Source organism: Eutrema salsugineum, unplaced genomic scaffold (genome assembly GCF_000478725.1).
Source record: "Eutrema salsugineum unplaced genomic scaffold, Eutsalg1_0 scaffold_23, whole genome shotgun sequence".
Classification (NCBI taxonomy): Eukaryota; Viridiplantae; Streptophyta; class Magnoliopsida; order Brassicales; family Brassicaceae; genus Eutrema; species Eutrema salsugineum.
Genome location: NW_006256805.1, coordinates 1,175,237 through 1,199,603, shown reverse-complemented (window position 1 = coordinate 1,199,603; position 24,367 = coordinate 1,175,237). Strand labels below are relative to the sequence as shown.

Sequence of the window (24,367 nt, the reverse complement as noted above, 5' to 3'; positions counted from 1 at the left end):
AATTATTGTGATTTGAAACTAAACTTAAATTAAACCAATTAAAAGAATATTAATAACTTTTTGGTGAGGGACAATATAATAATTAACCACCCTAAAACTCAATGAGAAAGCTTAAAACAAAAAATTTACTTCACTTATAATATATATGATCTTTCTATAGTACACAAGCAAAACTTCATGGGTTTTTATAAGTAATGTCATGTAATGGACACATCTATCTTCTACATTCATTGTCTAATTACAAGATTGTGCCTATTAAGTGAAAATAAAGAACTAGTCTACCGCTTTTGATTTGATGTGAAATTGAGAAAGTCATATTTACAAGTATTTATTATGTGTGTGGGGGGGGGGGGGTTCAAAGTAAATATATATTTTTTTTAAGTTTTCAACTTACATTTTCACCGATATCTCATCTAAGTAAATATATATCTCGAACCTCATCTAAGTTTTCTCTTAAGAACATAATTTTTTTGACTGTTATTATTTTCATGTACAATTTTGTTTATTAATCACGATATCCTAAGCTTTTCTATTGTAAAATTTTGGTGAACAAATTACTACTATTTTTAATTTTTTCACTTATACTTTTGTATTATATTTATTTTTGTTTATGGCCTCAAAATTTCTAGACCCGGCTCTGTTTGCATATCATGTGGCATGTCATTCTTTTGTACCCACTTTTCAAATCATAACTCATTTTAGTACACACTTGCGAATAGTATAAATCTCTTGATACTACTCAAGCGAAATTTGATGGGCTTTTATAGGGAATATCATGTCTAAACTTGATGGACACATCTATTTGTCTTCTACATTCATTGTGTAATTACAAGGTCATGCCTATTAAGTAAAAATGAAACACTGGCTTACGGCTTTTGATTTGATATGAAATTGAGAAAGTCAGTTTTATAACTATTTATTATGTGTGGCCTCAAGGAAAAAATATTTACCGAAGTCTTAACACACAAAAAAAAAATCAAACAAAATTACTAATATACGAACAAAACCAAAAACATGACAAAGAAAGGGGACCCTTTTGTTGTTTGAAAAAGAAAGGAACAAAATTGCAAATTCTCTATTTTCTTTCCATTTTCTTTCGCACGTTGAGAAAAAAAGCAGAAAAGCAGTGTTTGAGCCTCTGCTGCATATTAATGGCGAATGCGACTCAGAAACGACAAAAGAGACAAACCTGCTTTTGGGACGGGAACGTCCTCCGTACCATCTCGCATATCCCAACATTCTTTCTCTCCATCCATTTCCTGTTATATCACAACAACCTCTCTCTCCGTATTGTCTTCTCTAGCTTTACACACACACTCTCTCTCTCTATCTCTCTCCATATTTTACTTTCTCCTGTTTTTGATCTGATGTTTGAAGACAGATTCATGGGTATTGGAGGTTTTTCTGGCGATTTTAACCTAGGACGAGCTTCGGATCGTCGTCTTCCTAATGGGTTTCTTCAGAATCTCGAAACAAACCCGTTTCTGACGAGCCAGTGCTTTAATCAGAGTAGTAATGGTCTTGATTTGTGCAAAAAGCTTAGCAAAATGGGTATCTCTTGTGACATGAGTATTTGGAGCAGCAGACCCGAACCGTTCCGGGTCGACCCGAGAGATTTTGGGTCTAGAGGAAGCCTCCATGGGTTTCCTGGGTTTGATCAAAATCTGAGTGCAGCTTCTCGGATTCGCAACGTTTCCTCTGGTTTTCTTCAAAACACCTTCCACGGAGTTTCTCCGGGAGAGCTTCGGTTGCTTGGGTTTCAAGATTCCGTTAACCCCAACGGGTTTGAAGAGATGATGACTTTTAAAAACCACAGAGTTTCTCTCTTTGACCATATGAATCGACCCACAAAGCGTTCTTCTATCTCTCTCAGAGGCGTCACTCTTCAGAACGATGCGTTAAAGGGTGGTTCATTGATGTTTGAAGGAAATAGAGTTTCTCGAGGTCTATCCGCCATGGAAGCTTCTAGAGAACTTGGAGCTTCTCATCCACAGGATAGTCTCAGAGGCGTCTCTCTTGGGAACGATGCGTTGATTTTTCAAGGAAACAGGGTTTCTCGAAGTCTAGCCGCCATGGAAGCTTCTGGAGAGCTTGGAGCTTTTTATCCAGAGGATAGACTCAGAGGCGTCTCTCTTCGGAACGATGCGTTAGTATTTGAAGGAAATAGGGTTTCTCCAGCCCTAGCCGCCATGGAAGTCTCCGAAGCTTCTAGTCTGATCGGTCAAGGCTCCTATGGGAAAATGAATCCAAAGAACCGTACTGGTTTGCCTCTGGATCTCGTGTCCATGGTTAACATCTACGGATCTGTGAACTTAATGGCAAAAGACCAGATTGGTTGCAGAGTTTTGCAAATATTGGTTGATGAAGGAACATTTCCTGATTTTAAAGTTCTGTTCTTTGAAATTATTAACCATGTCGTTGAACTTTCCATGGATCCTTTTGGGAATTACATCGTCCAGAAGCTATTAGATGTGTGTGATGAGGAACAGAGGATGTTAATTGTGAGTGTTTTGACCTCAAAATCAACGGAGCTCATCAAAATCTGTCTCAACAATTATGGGTAAGCTTTTTAATTTTCTTTCTATCAATTTTTTTTTCATTATCTGCTGCTAATTTGGTAACAGAAACGGAGCTTGTGTCAACTTCTCTACTTCATTAATTAGTCAACAAATTTTAATATTACTAATTCCTACAAAGTCCACGAGTTTTCGATAGAGATGAAGACATTTCATCTTTTGTTGATTAGAATGCAATATTTCTTGGTTTTTGAGAAAGATGAAATCTTTGCTATATTTGGAATTTTTGAAATCTCTGCATTTTTTGACATAAGGTTTAGACATCGCTATCAATAATACAAGGTAATATTTGGTAGAAAAAAGATGAATTTAATGTTTTACTTTTTGCTGGTTTGGGACAAACAGTAGCCAAAAAAAGCTGAGACCTCTGGGCAAAAGCATTGAAATCTGCTCTCTCTGATTTCTGATTTCTGCGTTCTGAAATGAAACAGGACACGAGTTGTCCAGAAGATGATCGAAACAGTGAAGACAAAACAGCAGATTGAGATGGTGAAGTCTAGTCTCAAACCAGGCTTTCTTGCTCTTGTGAAAGATTTGAATGGGAACCATGTGATACAGACTTGCTTGAATTCTCTTGGTCCTAACGACAATAAGGTTTGATTAATGTCACATAATATCCCTCTTCTGTTTCTTACTTAAAAGCTCTGATGACTTAACACATGAAGTTTGGTGTCAGTTTGTGTTGGAAGCTGCTACGAGGTACTGTGCTGAGATTGCAACTCACCGTCATGGATGCTGTGTGCTTCAGTGCTGCATTTCAAACTCTGTTGGAGCGCAACGTGAGATACTCGTTGATGAGATATCCAGAAACTCACTTCACCTTTCTCAGGATCCTTACGGGTAAATTTAGTCTCAACTCTAGACTTAATAATGATTTGGAATATTATGAAATAGTCCTTATGGTTTATTGAATTGTGCAGGAACTACGTGGTGCAGTACCTAATAGAGCAAAATGTTCCATCAATGAAGTTACTGATGCAGTTTAGAATGCATTACGTGGAGTTAGCGACACAGAAATTCAGTAGCCATGTGGTGGAGAAATGTCTAAAGCATTATCCAGAGAGTCGAGCTGAGATTGTCCGGGAGCTTCTCTCTGTTCCAAACTTTGAATATATCTTGCAGGATCCTTTTGGAAACTACGTTATCCAAACTGCTCTTTCTAAGACCAAGGCAAGTCCAAAATCAAACAGAACTTATACAACAAAAAGCTTATCAAAACACAACCTGACATGGGTTTTTGGTTTGAAACAGGGTCGTGTTCATACGCGGTTGGTGGAGCAAGTTCATAGGTATGGGATTCTCAAGTCGAGTCCTTATTGCAAGAAAATATTCTCCAACCGTATCTTGAATAAGTGACCAAAACACATGTTGTTGTATTGTAAGATCGGATAGGCTTTAACAAACACCGCCTCTTTTGATTCTCCAAGATCCTCTTGAAGAAGTGACACAAAAAATGATGTTTTGTGTTTTAAAATCGGATAGGCTTTAACAAAGACACTACTCTGTTGTGTTGTCGATTTCTTGTTTTTTGTAGTGACAACAACTTTTGAAGCCATTCCATTATATATATAACTTAAGAAACCACACTGGTTCTCTCTCTGTCTCTCTTTTGCATTATTTGGCAACACACAACAGAAACAACAAACAAAGTTTTTGAAGAACAAAATCAAACGGTTTCAAGAGAGAGAGAGAGAGATATAAGATAAAACAGAAGCTTTTGTTTAAGCATCATCTTCACCGAGAAGTGCAACGAGCATCTTCTCGTAATCTCCACGAGTGTCTTTGGTGATGGCTTTCTCCAAAGGAATGCTGTTTCTGCGCTGATACTCTTCTCCTATGACCTTCAAGTCAATCTCAGCTCTTGTGGTCACAATTCTAGTGAGAGCTCCTTCGTCTGTTCCGGTTTTGTTGATTGCTGAACGAAGAACATCTACAAAGTAAAGCTCTGGTCTTGTCAAGCATTGAATCGTTGACCTCAACAGTCCAAGGAACTTGTCATCCTCATCTCCTTCCTCAAGGCTCTGCAAGATGAAAAAGAAAGGAATAGTTTAGCATTATTATAAACCAAGAAGCTTAGATTCTTAACTTGAAGGAACAGTTTTAGCCTTCACCTTGAGGATTTCCTCGCCATGGTCATCTTGGTATCGGTTGAAAGTAGCATTGATTTGTGCTTTGCTTCTTGTAGACAAAATCCTAATGATTTCCTCATCATTGTAATGCTTGTCCTTGATGTTCACCTCGTCCCCTTCGTACCTGTATGAGGTAACAAGAGGAACCAAAAGCTGCAAAAAGAAACACACAAACTCAATGAGTGTTTCAAATACTAGCATTGTCATAAAATCTTAAAAAAGTTCAAAGTGTTATTCACTTTTCTGAAGTCACCGGTGGTGTGGTGAGCGACATCCTCTTCAAGCGCCTTCTTGTAACGAGCATGGTAAGCTTGCCTAGCGTGAAGCAGCTGCGTTGAGCTCCTTGTGCAGGCTACTTCCATCAGCACTTGGTTGCTTGAAGTCTATCTTTTGGTGGCTTCATTAGCCAATAAGGCATCACGCTCACCGGGTTCAAGAGTCCAGAGCAAGATGGCTCTCTGTCCATGAAGGAAAAAACCATTCTAGGATTACTTAAGAACACACAAGATTTGTCAAAACACAATGTCGAAATTTTGAAAAATCGGACCTCAAAGTCGTTAGAGAATTCTTTGTCAAGAGTCTTGAGAAGGTCTTCTCCAAAGGTTTCATGGTATGTTTGCCTGATAACCTTCCTCTGTTCAGCGCTTCTGTGAGCCAAAATTGATATGATCAAGTCCTCGTTAGTTCCCCATCCTGCAAATTTTTTTTTACTTTTTGAATGGAATGTTGAATTTTATTCAACCAAAAAACTTTTTCTACAATGAATGCTTCTTTGAGCTTAATGTAGCTATTAAACTTTACATTCAGTTAAAAACTAGATTTGCTGATGCTTCACAAAAGCCAAATGGCATATTCAAGAAAGTCACACACTTCAAGATTCAATATCAATCAAAAGCGATTCATTTCAAAGTGTATAACATTAAGATCTGAATATTGGACTACAAAACAGACCATCCACATCTAACTACATTTTAGATCTGTGACGATGATTTATCACGGATCTATGAAAGTAAGAGTCAAACAATCAATCATGATCTTGTTCAGTATCAACATGATAAGATAGTCAAAGGTTCAATACTGATCAGAGAAATGAGAAAGAAGAAACAAAAAACAAGCACAAACAAATCCTTTAGATCCAACGCAGAAATGATCAGATCAGTGAAGGAGTAAGCTCCATCTACATCAACACCATCAAGAACATGATCATAATAAACTACCGACATGGATCCGGTCGTGAGTAAAAAAAAACAAAACAAACTCTATCCACATCACAAACACCAAGCAGATGATCAAATCACAAAAAAAACATATAGATCATTTTTTCAACTGAGGAAACACACTGATCGGGTTCACAAAAGGATATGTAGATCAAGAAAACAGAGAAGAAGAAGCATAAGTACCATCAAAGGCGGTTTTCAATTGCTCAGCATCTTCAGATGGAGAAGGAACAGAAGAAGAAACCTTAAGAGTAGCCATTTTTTTCTTTGCAAGTTCTTATTTCTTTCACTCTGTCTCTCTGTGGTCAAGTGTATGTTGAGAGTCGAAGCAGATAGATGATTGATTTATAAAGGGAAAAAGGCTAAGGCTTTAGGACACGACGAGACCTGTTAGAGCATGTTTATCGGCGTGTTTGGGCTGCGTCTCTTATCAATTTTAGCCCAAAAAAAAAAGAAAAAAGGTAAAACACACGAGAGACGTTTCCTATTTGGCATGCGAGAGAGACGTCTCTAAAACGCCACGTGTCGTATCACGCGACCAAAATTTTTTTTTTTCCCTTTCTCTTCTCCCTTTCTCTTCTCCCTTTCCTCCCCGACGAAACTACTCGACTCACCACCTTCTGAAATCGCCTCACCGTCGATCTGCACCGAATCTCGGTGTTTCCGGTCACAAAGAATCTCGCAGTTGCCGTTTCCGTTTCCGGTAAGCGATTTCATCGAAGTTGTAAACTTTTTCTTTCTCACTTAAATGAATTCGGTGGTTTGTGGGTTGAGTGGATTGACCTCAAAATCGAATTCATTTGAGTTCTGATATATCTCCTTGATGTATTTCTTCCGGATTTGTTTGCTGTTGCTCTTGCATGTCTCTGTTAAAATCGTTTTTATCTTCTTTGATCGATTAGGGATTTTTTTACAAATGGTGGATTTTCTCTTGTTTGAGCGACTTGGGTTTATTTCCTTTGCTTCAATTTAGGACTTTGGTTAATCCAGTGATATATTTGGAAGATTTAGGGTTTATGTTCATAGCAGAATGATGATTTGCGGATGCACAATGTTTATTTGTATTGATTGAACTATTGTTTAATCCTCTTCTTCATGTTAATCTGTAATAAACTTATGTTTAATCCTGATGGTTTATGTTTGGATGATGATTTGTTTTGTTTAATCTGTCTAGTTCGAGTTTTTGGTTGTAGGGAAAAGCCACGGAACCGAACAGCATTTGGTGTAAAGAGTTTCCTCCATAGCTTGAAGCTTTTGAGGTAAGTTTTGAAAGTGGTTAGGTTTCATAAATGCTGTTAGTGGTAGATAACTGAGATTGAAATGTAATAAATGGAAAGGTAAATGGTAGATTGGCTGTGATGAATGGTTAGTTTAGTTGTGGAATATAGTTTAGTTATAATCAATGGCTTAGTTGTGATGAATGCATCTTCTTTCAGATAAATGTCTTGTCGATGTGGTTAGGTTTAGTTAAATGCATCGACTTAAAACTTGATCCTCTTTGCTTCTTCTCTTCTTCTATTTAAACACTCGCTTTCATCTCTTTTTTTAATCACCTACAGACATTATTTGTTCTCTTTCTATCTTTTGGTCATCTTTGCTTCTTCTCTTATTCTCATTCCTCTCTTGACCTTTATGGATTTGCATTCTGCGAATCCATATTCCCTAAGCTCTAACTTTGTTGGACTTCTTAACAGTCAACAAGAGAGTGTTCACTATGAACCATATCCCTTTGTTGACCCAGTCCCTCTCTTTAGTACTCAAGCAACAGCGGCTTCAACATATGGTGCGAGAGAAGATACAGAAGACTTGCCTGCAGAGAGAAGAGAAAGAAAGAAGTGGACTCCCACGGATGATGTGTTACTCATCAGCTCGTGGTTAAACACGAGCAAGGACCCTGTCGTAGGTAATGAGCAGAAGTCTGGGACCTTCTGGATGCGAGTTGCAGGTTACATGGCGGATTGTCCCAATGCAGAATGCAGAGAAGTCAGAGAGGCTGGGCAATGCAAGCAACGGTGGCACAAGATTAACGATTTGGTCTGCAAATTTTGTGGCTCCTACGAGGCGGCATCAAGACAGAAGGCTAGTGGACAGAATGAGAATGATGTGCTGAAGCTAGCCCATGAACTCTTCTACAATGACCACAAGAAAAGGTTCACACTTGAGCATGCTTGGAAGGAGCTCAGAAACGACCAGAAATGGTGTGACCTCTTCACTTCAAAAACAGCACAAAACCCAAAAAGGAGAAAGTGTGAAACTGGTACTCAACCCGAAGAGGAGACAGGTCCTGAAGTGGATGAAGCAACCATCAGGCCTCTTGGAGTGAAGGCGGCTAAAGGCAAAGGTAAGAGACCTGCGTTGGACAGCAAGCAAGTTGCAGACTTGCATACCGTGTGGTCCATAAAGAAGGAGGATTTGGCTATAAAGGAGAGATTGACGAAGATGGGTCTACTCGAGAGTCTACTCGCGAAGAAAGAACCATTGACTGAGCCTGAAGAAGGTTTTAAGAACAAGCTCATGGCTGACCTGATGTCTTGAAGAAGCTTGAAGTGGTTTTCTGTGTTTTTTCTGTCTTTGATGTTGTTTTGCTTATTTTCGGTCAGGTGGGTTTTTCCTGTGTAATCAGGTTGGTTAGGTTTGTTCTGTGTAATCTACTTTCATGCTGTCTTATGTTTGCTTGATGTAAGATATTTTGTTTAATGATATCTTGTTCTATGTAAGATAGTTTCTTTTGTTCTATGTTTGGAAAATGTTAATCATTTAGTTTAAAACTATCGGTGATTGTGTTATTTTGCAGGCTGATCTTCTATAATGGAAGCAAGGAAAGTGATAGTATGCGGACTCCCTGCAAAAGGAGTGAGACCTGTGGTTCCCCAAGATCCACGAGAAGATGCATGTGATGATGTGAAGGAGATCACAAGAGCAGAGTACCGGAGATCACAAGGGTTCAGTCTTGTGCGCCTTGAGGAAGACGAAGACATCGAACCAGGGTACCGTGAAGCCATCAAAAGGATGATAAAGGAGGAGAAAAAGCTTGCACGTGGAGATTCTTCCCGTGGAATGGGGGGGGGTCCGAATAGAAGAAGCAGATTTAAATTGAGTTTTAAGTGGGGTTGGGTTTTTGTTTGGGTTTGGGTCCAAACCATTTCTTTAAAATTTGTAAGGCACAAAGAAACATGAACTTTGTTTGTATGGGATTTAGTCGGCACAAATAAACAAAACACTATGTTTTCAAAAGCTGAAATGATTCAAAATTGATAAAAGATGAACCTCGTGACACAAAGAAACAAAAGGAAAAGACAATAAAAATAATGCCTATAAATTTCACCCAATGTATATGCCTATAAATTTCCATACACCATAAGCAATAGACTTGCACAAACACATTACTTCTTCTTCTATTTCATTCATCTTCTCTTTCTATATTTCTTAAACACGTCTTCACATATTATTCTCATCTTTTCTGTTTAATGGCATCTTCCTCATCCAACTATAATTTTGAGGAATATGAAAATTTCGATCAAACTATTGATCATCTCTTTGAAGATATTTATGAAAATCTTGTCATCGATTATGAAGAGCAACAAGAAACAAGGAGGGAAAGGAAGAAAAGAGTTTTTATTGAAAGAGAGCGAGAAGCCGGCCACAACAACTTGTGGAATGATTATTTCGCTCAAGATGCAACATATCCGGCAAATATTTTCCGGCGACGTTTTAGAATGAACAGACCACTGTTCTTGCGTATTGTTGATCGGCTTTCCAATGAAATTCTTTATTTTCAACAAAGGGTTGATGCTACCGGAAGGTCCGGTTTATCTGCACTTCAAAAGTGCACTGCAGCAATTCGTCTCTTGGCATATGGCACTGCTCTTGATACGGTTGATGAATATCTACGTCTCGGTGCAACTACTGCTCGAAAATGTTTAGAACATTTTGTGGAAGGAATAATTACTCTCTTTGGTGATGAGTATCTAAGACGACCAACCGCGGATGATCTTCAAAGACTACTTGCTAGTGGAGAGTCGAGAGGATTTCCCGGGATGATAGGCAGCATAGATTGTATGCATTGGGAGTGGAAGAATTATCCCACAGCATGGAAAAGACAATATTCCCGTGGTACTGCGAAACCCACTATCGTTTTAGAGGCCGTAGCCTCATATGATTTATGGATATGGCATGCATTTTTTGGACCTCCAGGTACGTTAAACGATCTAAATGTGCTTGATCGGTCACCTGTATTTGATGATATCATAAACGGTCATGCCCCACAAGTAACCTTTTCAGTCAACGAAAGGGAGTACCATTTGGCTTACTATCTCACAGATGGTATCTATCCAAAATGGGCTACATTTGTCCAATCTATTAAACTTCCCCAGGGTCCAAAGGCATCATGTTTTGCTACCACACAAGAAGGTGTCCGAAAAGATGTTGAGCGTGCTTTTGGAGTCTTACAAGCTCGATTTGCTATTATTAGAAATCCGGCTCTTAGTTGGGACAAAGAGAAAATTGGGAAGATTATGAAAGCATGCATCATTCTACACAACATGATAGTAGAGGATGAACGAGATGGGTACAGTCTTCAAAATGTTTCGGAATTCCAACAAGGAGAAAGAAGCGGAAATGCACAAGTGGATCTATCATATTCTACCGACAGGGTTTCAAATATCGCTGATATGTTTGTTAGACGGACTAGTGTTCGGGACCAACGAATGCATGCACAATTGAAAAAGGATTTGGTTGAGCATATCTGGCAAAAATTTAGAAGTTTTTATAGCTAAACTTGTGTTATTTTGAATATTGAGAATTATCTGTTAAATTTCTGTTGTTTTCATATAATAAAAATATTGTATCTTTGTTATTTTTAATTACAAAACTTTTAATTTAATAAAAAAAATTTTCTTAAAAAACTCATTATGGTTTCTCTAATGTACCTCACATAAATCAACATTTCTTAAGAGATCTCTTAACTAAACAATATTATTAAACTAATCCTTAAGAAACACACATTTGTCTCTCCAATAAACATGGTCTTAGTGTCCGTATATACTAAAATATGCCCGAAGGGAATTATACGTTTTTTTAGGTTCTGCCACGTGTTTCTTACACCTGCTTAATTCCCTTATATGATTGATTCACAAATCAACTCACCCAAAACCTATCGTAATCTGAAAAAAGTATTTGATTGGTTGTCACAAAACCAACCACAAGATTATACGCATTTCACCATTAATTGCCATTTTGTATTATTTTAAGACGTCCAGCAATTTATAAGATTTCTTTTTATTAATTTACAGTATCTGTGTTTCTCTATATCGTTTCGAATGTGTTTAATATGCATTTGAGTTAATAAATTATTTGTTTTTTTTATTAGTTTTACATTTCATGCTAGGGGCTAACTATAAGGTGTTTAGATAAGGGCTGACCATTCAAATATTCTCTTTGGTTTGGTTTTTTCTTTCAGATTTTTCGTAGTGTAGGTGTAGGGGTTTAGAAACCGCATCGGCTGAAGAAAATTATAGTTCATGTATTTTAGCTACTAGTTTGAGTATTGGTTTGGTTTGGATATCCGTAATGTTTTAAAAGAGAAAGCATTTGGGTATTTATGTCTATCTGATACAGTTGAATCGTCCTAATTCGTTCAGTTGGATTCAGTTCATTCAGTTTTGGATAATTTTCCTAGGTCTAGTTTAGGCATGAATTTTAACAATAAACCACACTGTACTTTGATTTTTGACACTTGGTGTAAGGAGTTTACACGTGGTGCATCTTTTTCATTTTCAGTGTATGTGTTGGATCGGCGGCTCAGACGTGGTATGACTCTTTGCTAAACCTCTGTTTTTTCTCCAAGCTCCTGTGAAAAGTCATTTTTTTGTTTTTTTTAAACTTCCTATTCATATATATGAAGGTTCAAATACACTTTCCCCAGCGGAGTTATAGCACGATTCCTCAGACCAACAGGCTGATCTGCATACAAAAAATGAAGGAATAGCTACGCTAACCTATAGAGCGAAAAGGAGAATCCGTTCAGAACATGGAGAACCAAGTAGCTAAATAAGAAACAGAAGAAGAAGAGTCAGGTTGAGCTCGCGACAACGGATCCAGACGACAGCGAATCGTTTTCTTGATAGCTGCAATGATCGCAGAAGCCGGAGTGGAGGAGGCGTTATGGAGCCTTGCATTTCTCTCCCTCCAAACCCCGTATAAGGAGGCTTGAAATGCAAGTCTCAGAATCAGTGATTTGTTAGCATCGCGAGAAGGAGAAAGAAGCCAAAGTAGACATTGGTCAAAATCCACAGGAGGAGATACATTTGCTGCCGAAAAGAAAGTGTGCCATATCCCGTGGCTAAACGAGCAGTCAAAGAAAATGTGCTGACGAGTCTCATCAGCCACATCACAGAGGAGACAACGAGAAGGAACCGTAAGTGTCCACAGCCTCAGCCTGTCACGCGTCTGCAATCGGTTTCTAGCTGAGACCCAGCACAAGAAAGCATGCTTCGGGATACACCCCTTGAACCAGACCAACCAGATGGCCACGAGGGTGAAGAGCGCGCCAGGTAGTGGATGTGGAGAAGTCTCTTGTAGTGCCATCAATACCAATACGCCATCCATAACTGTTGTCAGAAGAGGAGAGAGCAATGGGATCTGCAGGTGGAAGGCATTGACAAAGCAAGCAGATGATCGGGTTTCGACTCCTTGACCCATCAATCCACCACTTCCCGTCAACAATTGCATCCGAAACGATAGCAGTGAGAGATAAACCAGAGCAACGAGGACTAGTGGGTCCTGTGATGTCAATAAGAGGACCGAGGGAAGACCAGTTGTCGTGCACAAAACTTGCAGTCATTCCCGAACCCAGATCACAGACAAGAAAAGGGCGAGCCAAGTGACGAAGCTTGAGAAGCTGTTTCCAAATCCAGCTACCCAAGTTGCAATCAGTAGACCAAAAATTACCCACCTGAATTAGGTTTAACCGAACCCAAGAAACGCATAACGAGCCCGCAGAAGTAAAGATCAACCAAATAAGCTTCAATCCCATCACTTTATTCCAATCCTTAAGCCGTCTCAATCCTAAACCACCACTTTCCTTGGGGGTACAGACCGAGTCCCAAGCGACTTTAGCGCCTCTAGCGGAAGATGCATCTCCTTTCCAGAGAAATGCATTGCACATTTTCTCAAGAACGCAATGCACTGGTTAGGAAGAATGAAGATTGAAGACCAAAAGTTGATGGTAGAGTATATGACAGACTGAATCAGCTGAAGCCTTCCTGCGAAAGACAGATGCCTAACTGTCCAAGACGAGAAACGCTTCTCAATCTTCTCCACAAAGGGCTGGTAATCATGCTTATTCATCTTCTTGGTAGTTAGAGGCACGCCTAGGTACCTAACAGGAAAAGAGCCCTGAGATAAGCCATACGTTTCACAGAGGATGCGAGAATCCTGCAAGTTACTGCCATCCAAAAACAGAAAGGATTTCTCCTTATTAATTCCAAGACCCGAAGATTTTTTAAACTCATCTAAAATACCAAGAATACCGCTTAAAGAATCCTCAGAACCATCAAATAAAATAAGCAGGTCGTCAGCAAAACTGAAATGCGTGACTAGAGGAGCAAAACAGGCTGGGTGAGGACTGAACACATTATCCACCGCACCCTTGTCGAGCATCTTGGAGAGAATATTCATCGCAAGAGCAAAGAGCAAAGAGGATATAGGATCTCCCTGTCTAAGCCCCTTTTTACCGTCGAAAAAGCCAATAAGACCACCATTGAATCCAACGCTATATGAGGCCGAAGTGATACACTCGCGAATCCAGTTGATGAATATCTGGGGGAGCTGAATGGCATGAAGGATGTTGATGAGAAATGACCAGTTGGGCTGTCAAACGCCTTGTTGATATCGATTTGAAGACAACCTCTTCTAGTCTGACCAACCCGGTGCAACCCATCAACCAGTTCCGAGGCTAAAAGAACATTCCCACAAATGAGGTGCCCCTGAATGAAACCTACTTGGTTGAGCTGGACAACATCCGGGATAAAGAGTTTGAGCTTTGATTTGATAAGCCTGGCAATGACGTTGTAGATAGTAGAGCAGCAAGATACCGGCCTGAAGCTCTTGAGAGAGTCAGCACCAGGAATCTTCGAGAGCAGAGCAATAATGGTTGAATTGAAACTTTTCAATAGAAACCCTGTCGTAAAGAACTCACGCACTGCTTTGATCGTGAGCTCACCAACTATCGGCTAAGCGTCCAAGTAGAACTCAACCGGGAACCCATCAGGCCCTGGAGCCTTGTTCTTTGGCATAGAGAATAACGTCGAGACAATTTCATCATCCGAAGGAATGATAGACAGAGACTGAGCCAGAGAAGAGGAGCAGTGGTAAGGATGTAACCTGCGACTTGAGTCGACCGAAAGCGGCTGGAAATCCTCTGGCTTTTGAACCCAACAGCTGATGATAAAAGGAGATGATCATGTCTTAAATTTGGTCAACATTGTCAATCTTGATACCTTGAGAGTTCCTGAGAAATTTGATCGAGTTCCTGGCCTGGTGTGCAATCACAACCTTATGGAAGAAAGCTGTGTTTGCATCCCCATCCTTGAGCCAGCGAATCTGAGATTTTTGGCGATAGAAGGATTCTTGAGCATCAGCGAAGAAGTTCTAATTCTTTCTGGCGTCAATTGATATGTTCATAATTTGCATCATTTAGATTGTATATTTCACTCTAAAGCATATCTTATTCCATGCATTTTAGGTCCTTAGGGTTTGTTTTAGGACTTAGGAGATGCATTAGGTCCCAATGAGTCTTTGCATGTTTTGAGTGTTTATCAGGTGCATTTGGAGCTATTTGGAGTTGAAAAGGTGAATCCAGGAAGAGAAATGGTGATCAAAGCTTGAAAGGAGGTTCTCGGCCATTCTCGCTGACCAGAAAGGTTTTTCTCGGCCATTCTCGCTGACCAGAAAGGTTTTTCTCGGCCATTCTCGCGTATCAGGAAGGATTTTATCGGCCAAAACACGTACCGCGGGTGGATCTTATCGGCCAAAACGCGTACAGGCTAAAGGATTTCTCGGCCAAAATCTCCGGGTGCAGACACGTTTCCGAAATCGCCTGTCCGGGGAACCTTCAAGTCCGATTCAGATGTCGGGTGCTTCATCAAAGTTTGAGAGGGTTGGATCACGGTTCTATAGCAAGTGGAATCAGTCAATTCGGACGCGTGAGCAGAAAGTTAAGCTTGGCGGAAGAAAATCCTGTCTTGCTGCCGTTTTGGACCAAACCGATAAGCTCTGAAGAATGCGAAGGATGGTGCACTTCCAGGCCGATTCAGTTTCCGGGGCCTTCATGAGAATCAGAGACATTTGATTCCTCTTTCCATAACGTCCAATATCATTCAATTAGGAGCTATGAGCAGGAAGATACGGTCTCCGGAATGGACACATGTCTAGACGCCTCTCTCTGATTGTGTAAATGCACTGCAAAGATGAGCCCTCCTGGAAGCCTTCCACTTCCCAAGAACCGAAACTTTCTTCATCAAAGTTGGAGATATATGAGTCCTATGTCCTCTTCAACCGGAATCACTCAATTCGGACAAGTATCTTAGAAGTTACACTCTCCGGAATGCGAAGTGGTCCAAGCTGCTCTGAATGCTGCGAGAAAGCCTTGCGACTTGGTTAACTCGCAGGCCTGAAGACGAATGCCTGGAAATTGATGCTGCGAGTTGAGAAGTGCGGGTAAGCTATATGGATGAGGTCTGAGGCTCCCGAGCAAGAAAATTGCTAAGTCCACAATCGTGCGACATAGGCATGCGAGTTGGCCGCGCCTGGAACCAAGCCGCACAATCACTCGCAATCTACTCCGACTTGAGCCTGCGACCTGAGTGTAATGGAGACCAACCCGCACAGTTTGTACATTCCCCAGAAACCGCCTTGGTCCTGCGAGTTGAAGAAGAAGAAGATTAAGCCGCAGCAAGACTCGCAAAACACTCCTACTTGGATGTGCAGCTAAGACAAAGCGATTTAAGTCTCACAAGACAACTTCTTCATCTACTGCGACTTGGGCATGCTACCTGGGAGACACTGGACCAACCCGCAGGATTTACACTTTATCCATCAAAGCCGGGTCAGGACCCGGTTTGTTCCGGGCTGACCCGGTTCGTTTTTAGAGATGATATAAATACTTTTAAGGATTTTTTCCTAAGGAACTAAGCTTTATTCCCTTTGTCTCTTGCCTCTTTTGTGAAAAAGACTCCACTAAGAAGAGAAATATCGATTATTGAGTGTTTAATGTAGAGAGTTTAAGAGATCTTTGTCTAAAGCTGCTTTCTTCTAAATCTATCATCTATCTCTTCATCTATACACTTCTAATCATGATTAACAACACATCTTGCAAAGGATCTAGTGTGTTGATCATGATTAGTGAGTAATCTCCATATTAAGGTCTTAGATATGTAGATTAGGGTGCTTAAGTGGTAGATTAGTGAGCTTAGGGGTTAGATCTTGCGTATTCCATTCTCTACAACCTGTTCTTAATGCTAGATCCATACAAATCATATGTGGTCTAGATTCTGGGCATTTCATGCACCAAAAGTGTTTGATGAAATGCTTGAACCAAGGTTGTTAGAGGTTTGAGTGTTATTCATCATGGGAATGATTGTTTATATGCTTAAATGACAGATTAAACTGATTCTTAATGCTTGCTGCTTCATGTTTCACTAATGATGATTGGGTTAGAAACTGTTTTAGCATAGGAGTTAATACCTTCATGAGAGGATTAGCTTAATTAAAGATGTTTATGTTGAATGGTTTGCTTGATCATATGGTTCATTAGCTCACTAGTTTATCACTGAAGGCACCCTAATCCACTATCATGTCTAAGACCTTTCTCATCATCATACATACATTCTCATCACTTGTCATTGTTTAGTTCTTGTTTAATCATTTCATTAGTCATTAATCCTGTTTAAGTTTGTAGTTGTCATTAGTTAATCAAAATTACTCTTGTTTGCTTGAATTAAGAACCTGATCACATAGCTTAGTGTCTATCACCACATTTGGATTGATAAACCCCTTGTACTACAAGACAGGGGATTGATAACCTCTACAAAGAGCCTTGAAAACTCTTAGTTATCAATTGGCGTCGTTGCCAAATTGTGGTTTGTTTAGCATTAAGCTTTGATCTGTTCTTGAGATCAAGTGCTTACTTTCTTGTTTTTACTGATTACTTTCAAGTTCTGTTTGTGATTTCAGGTGTATGAACACCAGGTCTAGATCAAGAAGCTGTGGTCCACCTTTCCCTCTCAACGACAATATCAATCTTTTGGTACCAAGGAGGAGAAGGGACAGACGTGGTAGACAGATTGATCAGGCTGAGATGGCAGAACAAAGAGATCACGTGGTAGATATAGAACAACCGGTTCAGGAGCAACAGGCTCAGGGTAATGGAGCTGGTAATGGAGTTGGTCAAGGGTTGAATCAGGGTAATGTTCATCAGGAACAGGTGCATCACCAACAAGCTTATGTCCACCAGGGACAAGCTCAAGCTCATCAACAAAGGCATCAAGCCAATGTACAGCGAAGACAACAGGTGCACCACCAACCCCAACCTTTCCAACACCAACAAAGAATATATGAGCAACCCCAAGTCTATGTTGGAGAAAATGACAGGGCCAATGCTCATCAGTATGGAGCTGGTATTCAGGCACCACCTGTGCAAAACAACAACTTTGAAGTGAAGGCATCATTGCTGAATATGGTCCAGAACTCAAAGTTCCATGGGTTAGCAATGGAAGATCCCTTGGAACACTTGGATCAATTTGATAAAGTGTGTGATCTGACAAAGATAAATGGAGTTTCTGAGGACAGCTTCAAGCTAAGACTATTTCCCTTCAGTCTTGGTGACAAAGCCCACCAATGGGAAAAGAATCTTCCAAGAGGCTCCATTCAAACCTGCGAGCAATGCAAGCAAGCCTTTCTATCTAAGTTCTTCTCCACCTCAAGAACTGCAAAACTGAGAAACCAAATCTCTAGCTTCACTCAGCACAGCAATGAGAGTTTTGGTGAAGCATATGAGAGATTCAGGAGCTACACAAACCAATGCCCACACCATGGATTTAGTGAGGCTTCCCTTCTCAGCACACTTTATAGAGGAGCTCTTCCCAAGATTAGAAACCAGCTGGATACTGCTTCCAATGGGAACTTTCTGGGAAAGGAGATACATGCTGCTTTAGAGCTAGTGGAAAACTTAGCATTGAGCAATGATACTTATGGTGAAGACTATGACAGATCAAACAGATCTGAAGGTTCAAGCTCAGAACAGAGGCTCTCTAGGGAAGTTAAGGAGTTGAGAAGTGAATTGGACAAGCTGAAATTCACCACTCAGAAGCCAATGCATTTTGTTGGAGAGTATGAGGAACCTTCTCAAATCTTTGAGAACATAAGTGAGGAAGGTCTTACCCAAGAGGAGCTCAACTACATTGGGAATCAGAGGTTCCAGAGATATCAGTATGGTAATGCCAATCCAAACCTTTCGTATAGGAACACCAATGTAGCTAACCCACAAGACCAGGTCTATCCCAATTCTCAAGCTCCAAAGAACTTTGTTCCCAAGAACAACTTTCAAGGGTCATTCCAACCCAAGAATCAGTTTGCTCAGAATCAAGGTTTTGGTCAGCACAGCAACCATTTCAGGGTACTGGTTTCAGTTCACAGCAGCAAAAGGCACCACCAGGGTTTGGTCCACCACAGTTCCAACAGCAGGCACCGGTTCAACAACAGTTTCAGCCAACAATGGTTCAGTAACAGCCACAGATGGGGACAGATATGGTTGGTATTCTGCAACAACTACTTCAGGGTCAACAGATCTTTGCAAGCCAGAATGCAGCCATGCAGCAGGAAATCAAGGAACTGAAGCAAAACCAGGCATCAAGCTCAAGGAACCAAGGTCACCTACCTGGAAAACCAGAACCCAACCCCAAAGAATATGCTAAGGCCATTACACTGAGGAGTGGAAAGGAATTACCTGGTATTGAGAACAACAATGTGATCATTGAGGACAATGATCAAACTGAGGGGGAGGCAGCCTTAAAAGATGATCCAGTTGCTGAGAAATCAAGGACAGAAAAGGGTAAAGAGGTAGCAAAAGAACCAGAACCAGAGATGAAATATGTGCCACCACCTCCATACCAACCCAAGCTCCCATTTCCAGGGAGATTCAAGAAGCAACTAGTGGACAAGGCAAGAGCTGTATTTGAGAAGGCACTTAAGGAGACACCACTCACAATGCCTCTCATTGATGCATTATTAATGATGCCAAAGATGGGGAAGTTCTTGAAGGATGCCATTCTGAACAAAACAAAAGTGCTTCAAGGCATGGTGGTACTAAGTCATGAATGCAGTGCTATCATTCAGAAGAAGTCCATTCCAAGAAAGTTAACTGATCCAGGGAGTTTCACACTCCCTTGTGCCATTGGACCTCTTCTATTCTCTGGATGTCTTTGTGATCTAGGAGCATCAGTCAGCTTGATGCCATTCTCCATAGCAAAGAAGCTGGGCTTTAGAGTCTTCAAACCTGCAAGGATTTCTCTTATCCTTGCAGATAGATCAGTTAGATTGCCTGTTGGTATGTTGGAAGATCTACCTGTCAAGATTGGTGGTTTTGAGGTTCCAACAGATTTTGTTGTGCTGGAAATGGATGAGGAACCAGTAGATCCTCTTATCTTGGGCAGGCCATTCTTAGCATTTGCAGGAGCCATAATTGATGTGAGAGGTGGGATAATAGAGCTTTAACTTGGGTCTGAAAAGCTCAAGTTTGATGTGAATGAGATGATGAAGAAACCCACCATTGAAGATCAATGTTTCTATGTGGAGACAATGGATCAGTTGGCTGATGAGTTGCTTGAGGAGCTGAACATTGAGGATCCTCTTCAAGCTGCTCTAACTCAAGAACAAGGAGACAGTGGGCTCTTAGCAGAAGCAAGTGAAGGGTACAAGTTGTATTTGGACAATGCTAGAGAGCTAGGTCCTGAGACAAGGTTTTTGGAGCTGGAACAAAGTGGCTCTGAGGTTTTTGCTATCAAGGGATCAGACACCAGCCAAAGCAGCTTGGATCAGGATTGGAATGAGGCTGATGCACCCCCTGTTGAGCTCAAGCCTCTACCAACAGGGCTCAGGTATGCTTTCTTGGGCTTAAACTCCACATATCCAGTAATCATCAATGATAGCCTATTAGAGGATCAAGAGAGTGCATTGCTTAACGAGATAAGAAAGTTCAGGAGAGCCATAGGATATTCTTTGGCTGATATTAGAGGGATCTCTCCTGACATTTGCACCCACAGGATCCACCTAGAGGACCAATCTATGTCCTCTATTGATCATCAACGACGTCTTAACCCCAAACTTAAAGAAGTGGTTAAGTAGGAGATACTAAAACTTCTTGAGGCAGGGATAATTTACCCAATCTCTGACTCAAGGTGGGTGTCTCCTGTTCATGTTGTGCCCAAGAAAGATGGGATCACAGTGGTTAAAAACGAGAAGGATGAGCTGATAGTTACTAGGACTGTCACAGGACACAGAATGTGTATAGACTATAGAAAGCTCAATGCAGCCTCTAGGAAGGATCATTTTCCTTTACCTTTCATTGATCAGATGTTAGAGAGGCTTGCAAACCACCCCTTCTTTTGTTTTCTCGATGGGTACTCGGGGTTCTTCCAAATTCCCATAGATCCCCGAGATCAAGAGAAAACAATATTCACATGCCCTTATGGCACATTTGCATACAGGCGAAAGCCTTTTGGTCTCTGTAATGCCCCTGCCACATTTCAACGTTGCATGATGCATATCTTCTCTGACATCATTGAAGAGAAGGTGGAGGTGTTCATGGATGATTTTAGTGTCTATGGCTCCTCCTTCTCGGATTGCCTCTCTAATTTGTCATAGGTCTTGGAGAGATGTGAGCAGCATAACTTGGTGTTGAACTGGGAGAAATGCCACTTCATGGTGCAGGAAGGAATAGTTCTTGGGCACAAGATATCTGAGAAGGGTATTGAGGTTGACAGAGCAAAGGTGGAAGTGATGGTGAATCTGCAAACTCCCACTTCAGTTAAAGGGATAAGGAGTTTCCTTGGGCATGCAGGATTTTACAGAAGATTTATCAAAGACTTCTCAAGAATTGCCAGGCCCTTGACAAGGCTGTTGTGTAAAGAAGTGGATTTCATCTTTGATGCTGAATGTGAAGAGGCCTTCAAGTTGATCAAGGATGCATTAGTCAGTACACCAATAGTTCAGGCACCAGACTGGTCCCTTCCTTTTGAGGTCATGACAGATGCATCTGATTTTGCTGTTGGAGCAGTACTTGGGCAAAAGAAAGACAAGAAGCTACATGTTATCTACTATGCCAGTAGGACACTTGACTCTGCACAAGAGAAGTATGCCACAACTGAGAAGGAAATTCTGGCAATAGTCTTTGCCTTTGATAAGTTCAGAAGCTACCTGGTGGGATCAAAAGTCATTGTATACACTGATCATGCAGCCCTCAGGTATCTGATGACCAAGAAAGATGCCAAGCCAAGACTGTTAAGATGGGTGCTTCTACTCCAAGAATTTGATATGGAAGTGCAGGACAAAAACGGGGTAGAGAATGGGGCTGCAGACCATTTCTCCAGGCTGAGGATTGATTCTGAAATGCCTCTCAATGATAGCTTACCTGAAGAATCACTGATGGTGCTCCATTCTTACTTGGATTTTGAAGAAGTAGAGAGCATTCAAGAGAGGAGGATGCCCTGGTTTGCTGATATTGTGAACTTTCTTGCTTGTGGAGTGGAACCACCTGAATTAGATGCTTACCACAGGAAGAAGTTCTTCAGAGATGTCCAGAGATACCATTGGGATGAGCCCTACCTCTATGTCCTGAACAAAGATCAGCTGTATAGAAGGTGTCTTGCTGAGGAGGAGATGCAACCTGTGTTGCAAGAGTGTCATGGTTCTGCTTTTGGGGGTCACATGGGAGCATTCAAGACTGTGGCAAAGGTTCTTCAGAGTGGGTTTTGGTGGCCCACAATGTTCAAAGATGCTCAGTTAGTGGTTTCAGCATGTGATGCCTGTCAGAGGCATGGGAACATATCAAAAAGGAGTGAGATGCCTCAAAACCCAATTCTAGAAGTTGAGATCTTTGATTGCTGGGAGATTGACTTCATGGGGCCCTTCATTTCATCCTATGGGAATCAGTATATACTTGTTGCTGTGGACTATGTGTCCAAATGGGTTGAGGCCATTGCTTCCCCTACCAATGATTCCAAAGTTGTAGTGAAGCTGTTTAAGAGCATTATCTTCCCAAGATTTGGAGTTCCAAGGGTTGTTATCTCTGATGGAGGATCTCAATTTGTGAACAAGACTTTGGAGGGTTTGTTGAGAAAGCATGGAGTAAAACACAAGGTAGCTACTCCTTATCATCCTCAAACTAGTGGCCAGGTTGAAGTATCTAATAGACAGATCAAGGCCATTCTTGAGAGGACTGTTAGCTCAAGCAGAAAAGATTGGAGCAAAAGGCTAGATGATGCATTGTGGGCTTATAGGACTGCCTTTAAAACTCCAATTGGGACATCACCTTTCAATCTGCTATATGGGAAGAGCTGCCACCTTCCTGTTGAGTTGGAGTACAAGGCTATGTGGGCTGTGAAGTTGCTGAACTTTGATATCAAGACAGCTTAAGAGAAAAGGGTCATGCAACTCCATGAACTTGAGGAGATTAGGCTTGAGGCTTTTGAGAGCTCAAAGATCTATAAGGAGAAGACCAAGGTTTTGCATGATCAAAAGATTCTGAAAAGGGAGTTCAAGAATGGTGATCTGGTGTTGCTGTTCAATTCTAGGCTTAAGTTGTTTCCTGGAAAACTTAAGTCTAGATGGTCTGGACCCTTTAAGGTTCTTGAAGTCAGGCCATATGGAGCTGTTGTCTTGGAAGGAAAGAATGGTCAAGAGTTTGTGGTAAATGGACAAAGGATCAAGCATTATCTGGTTTCACAAAAGAAGGAGGAAGCTACATCAGTTCCCCTTCTTGATCCACCACCAGCCTGTTAAACCGGTTTCCAAAGTCAAACTTAGAGACTTGAAACAAAGTGCTCTTGGGAGACACCCCAAGCTTTTCCTTGTATATAGTTCTTTTGATTTCTTCTCTTTTATTTTATGTTTTAGAACTTTTTGATGGGTTTTGTGAGTTGGTCTCAGGTTCTAGGTGATTTTTGGAGGACATAGCTCAGTGATGAGTGGAATGGAGCATGTGAGAGGGCTGAGAGAAGTGTTTAGGGCCTGAAAAACTTGGAGAACGCCTCAGTGCTACCTAGGTGTGCGGTTTGGATCAAGAAGAGCCCAGGCCGCAGCAGAACTCGCAATTTACTCCGGCCTGGGCGTGCTACCTGGTGAAAGAGGTCCAGGCCGCACAAAGGAGTAGAAAGGGCCAAGGTGACTAAGTGGAAAATCCTACGGGTTGGTTGTGCTAGCTGGTGTCCAAGAATCCAACCCGCAGCAACACTCGTAATTCACTCCTACTTGGATGTGCGACCTAAGAGCAGAGGAGCCGGGCCGCATACAAAGAAGAAAGGCCAAGAGTTCTAAGTCCCAAACTCTGCTACCTGGTGCTGCGGCCTGAAACCCAAGGAAACTAAGTCGGAGCCCAACTCGTAATTTACTCTGGCCTGGGCGTGCTACCTGGTGTAAGAAGACCAAGCCGCACAAAACCATGAAGAGGCCCGAAGTGTTTAAGTCCCAAATACTGCGGCTTGAGTGTGCGGGTCAGAAGAGAGGAAGCTAGGCCGCACGTCCACTCGCAATTTACTCCGGGTTGGGCGTGCTGGCTGGGAGAAAGAAGACCAGGCCGCACCAAACAGAACCAGTCCAAAATGTCTAAGTCCGAGGTTGTGCTAGCTGGTGCTGCGGGCAAGAAGAGAGGAGTCCAGGCCGCATGAAGACTCGCAAATCACTCCGGGTTAGGTGTGCTGGCTGGGAAAAGAGAAACTAGGTAGCAGCAAAAGAGGAACGGCCAAGGTATCTAAGTCACAAAAGCTGCGAGGAAGGTGTGCTACCTGGGACGAATGGAAACCAAGCCGCACGTCAATCCGCAATTTACTCCGAGTTAGGCGTGCTGGCTGGGAAAAGAGAAACTAGGTAGCAGCAAAAGAGGAACCGCAAAGGTATCTAAGTCACAAAGGCTGCGAGGAAGGTGTGCTACCTGGGACGAATGGAAATCAAGCCGCACGCCAATCCGCAATTTACTCCGAGTTGGGCGTGCTACCTGGGAAGTATGGAGGCTAGGCCGCACCAGAAGAGGAACCCGAAGTTTTTAAGTCCCAAAAACCATGCGAGATAGTCATGCTACCTGGGAACAAAGGAGTCTAACCCGCACACATGTTCGCAAATCACTCCGAGTTGGGCGTGCTAGCTGGGAAGCAAGGGTTCCAGGCAGCAGAAATGA

At 41.4% G+C, this 24,367-nt stretch overlaps 4 protein-coding genes and 1 non-coding gene across 5 annotated transcripts; 3 read left to right on the top strand and 2 right to left on the bottom strand.

Moving 5' to 3' along the window:
* The first annotated feature begins 1,367 nt into the window (after positions 1 to 1,367).
* On the top strand, positions 1,368 to 3,932 carry LOC18015397 (pumilio homolog 9). Its single transcript, XM_024154876.1, has 6 exons — positions 1,368 to 1,944; positions 2,044 to 2,560; positions 3,008 to 3,170; positions 3,253 to 3,416; positions 3,497 to 3,746; positions 3,828 to 3,932. The coding sequence occupies exons 1-6, from the start codon at positions 1,368 to 1,370 to the stop codon at positions 3,930 to 3,932; spliced, it is 1,776 nt and encodes a 591-aa protein (XP_024010644.1).
* Positions 3,933 to 4,093: 161 nt separating this feature from the next.
* Positions 4,094 to 6,255, bottom strand: LOC18015396 (annexin D1). Its single transcript, XM_024154864.1, is given in 5 exon segments — positions 4,094 to 4,597; positions 4,688 to 4,858; positions 4,945 to 5,163; positions 5,253 to 5,398; positions 6,106 to 6,255. Coding segments are annotated over 5 exon segments (912 nt in total). The 5' UTR covers positions 6,182 to 6,255; the 3' UTR covers positions 4,094 to 4,297.
* Positions 6,256 to 6,433: 178 nt separating this feature from the next.
* LOC112086119 (glutathione S-transferase T2-like) lies at positions 6,434 to 8,710 on the top strand. The gene is made up of 3 exons (XM_024154895.1): positions 6,434 to 6,625; positions 7,116 to 7,181; positions 7,677 to 8,710. The coding sequence occupies exon 3, from the start codon at positions 7,855 to 7,857 to the stop codon at positions 8,455 to 8,457; it is 603 nt and encodes a 200-aa protein (XP_024010663.1). The 5' UTR covers positions 6,434 to 6,625; positions 7,116 to 7,181; positions 7,677 to 7,854; the 3' UTR covers positions 8,458 to 8,710.
* Positions 8,711 to 8,730: 20 nt separating this feature from the next.
* Positions 8,731 to 10,697, top strand: LOC18015395. The gene is made up of 2 exons (XM_006397411.2): positions 8,731 to 8,989; positions 9,466 to 10,697. The coding sequence occupies exons 1-2, from the start codon at positions 8,731 to 8,733 to the stop codon at positions 10,695 to 10,697; spliced, it is 1,491 nt and encodes a 496-aa protein (XP_006397474.2).
* Positions 10,698 to 17,911: 7,214 nt separating this feature from the next.
* LOC112086159 lies at positions 17,912 to 18,018 on the bottom strand. Its single transcript, XR_002899337.1, has one exon. It is a non-coding gene; the product is annotated as a small nucleolar RNA R71 (small nucleolar RNA).
* Between the last annotated feature and the right edge of the window lie 6,349 nt (positions 18,019 to 24,367).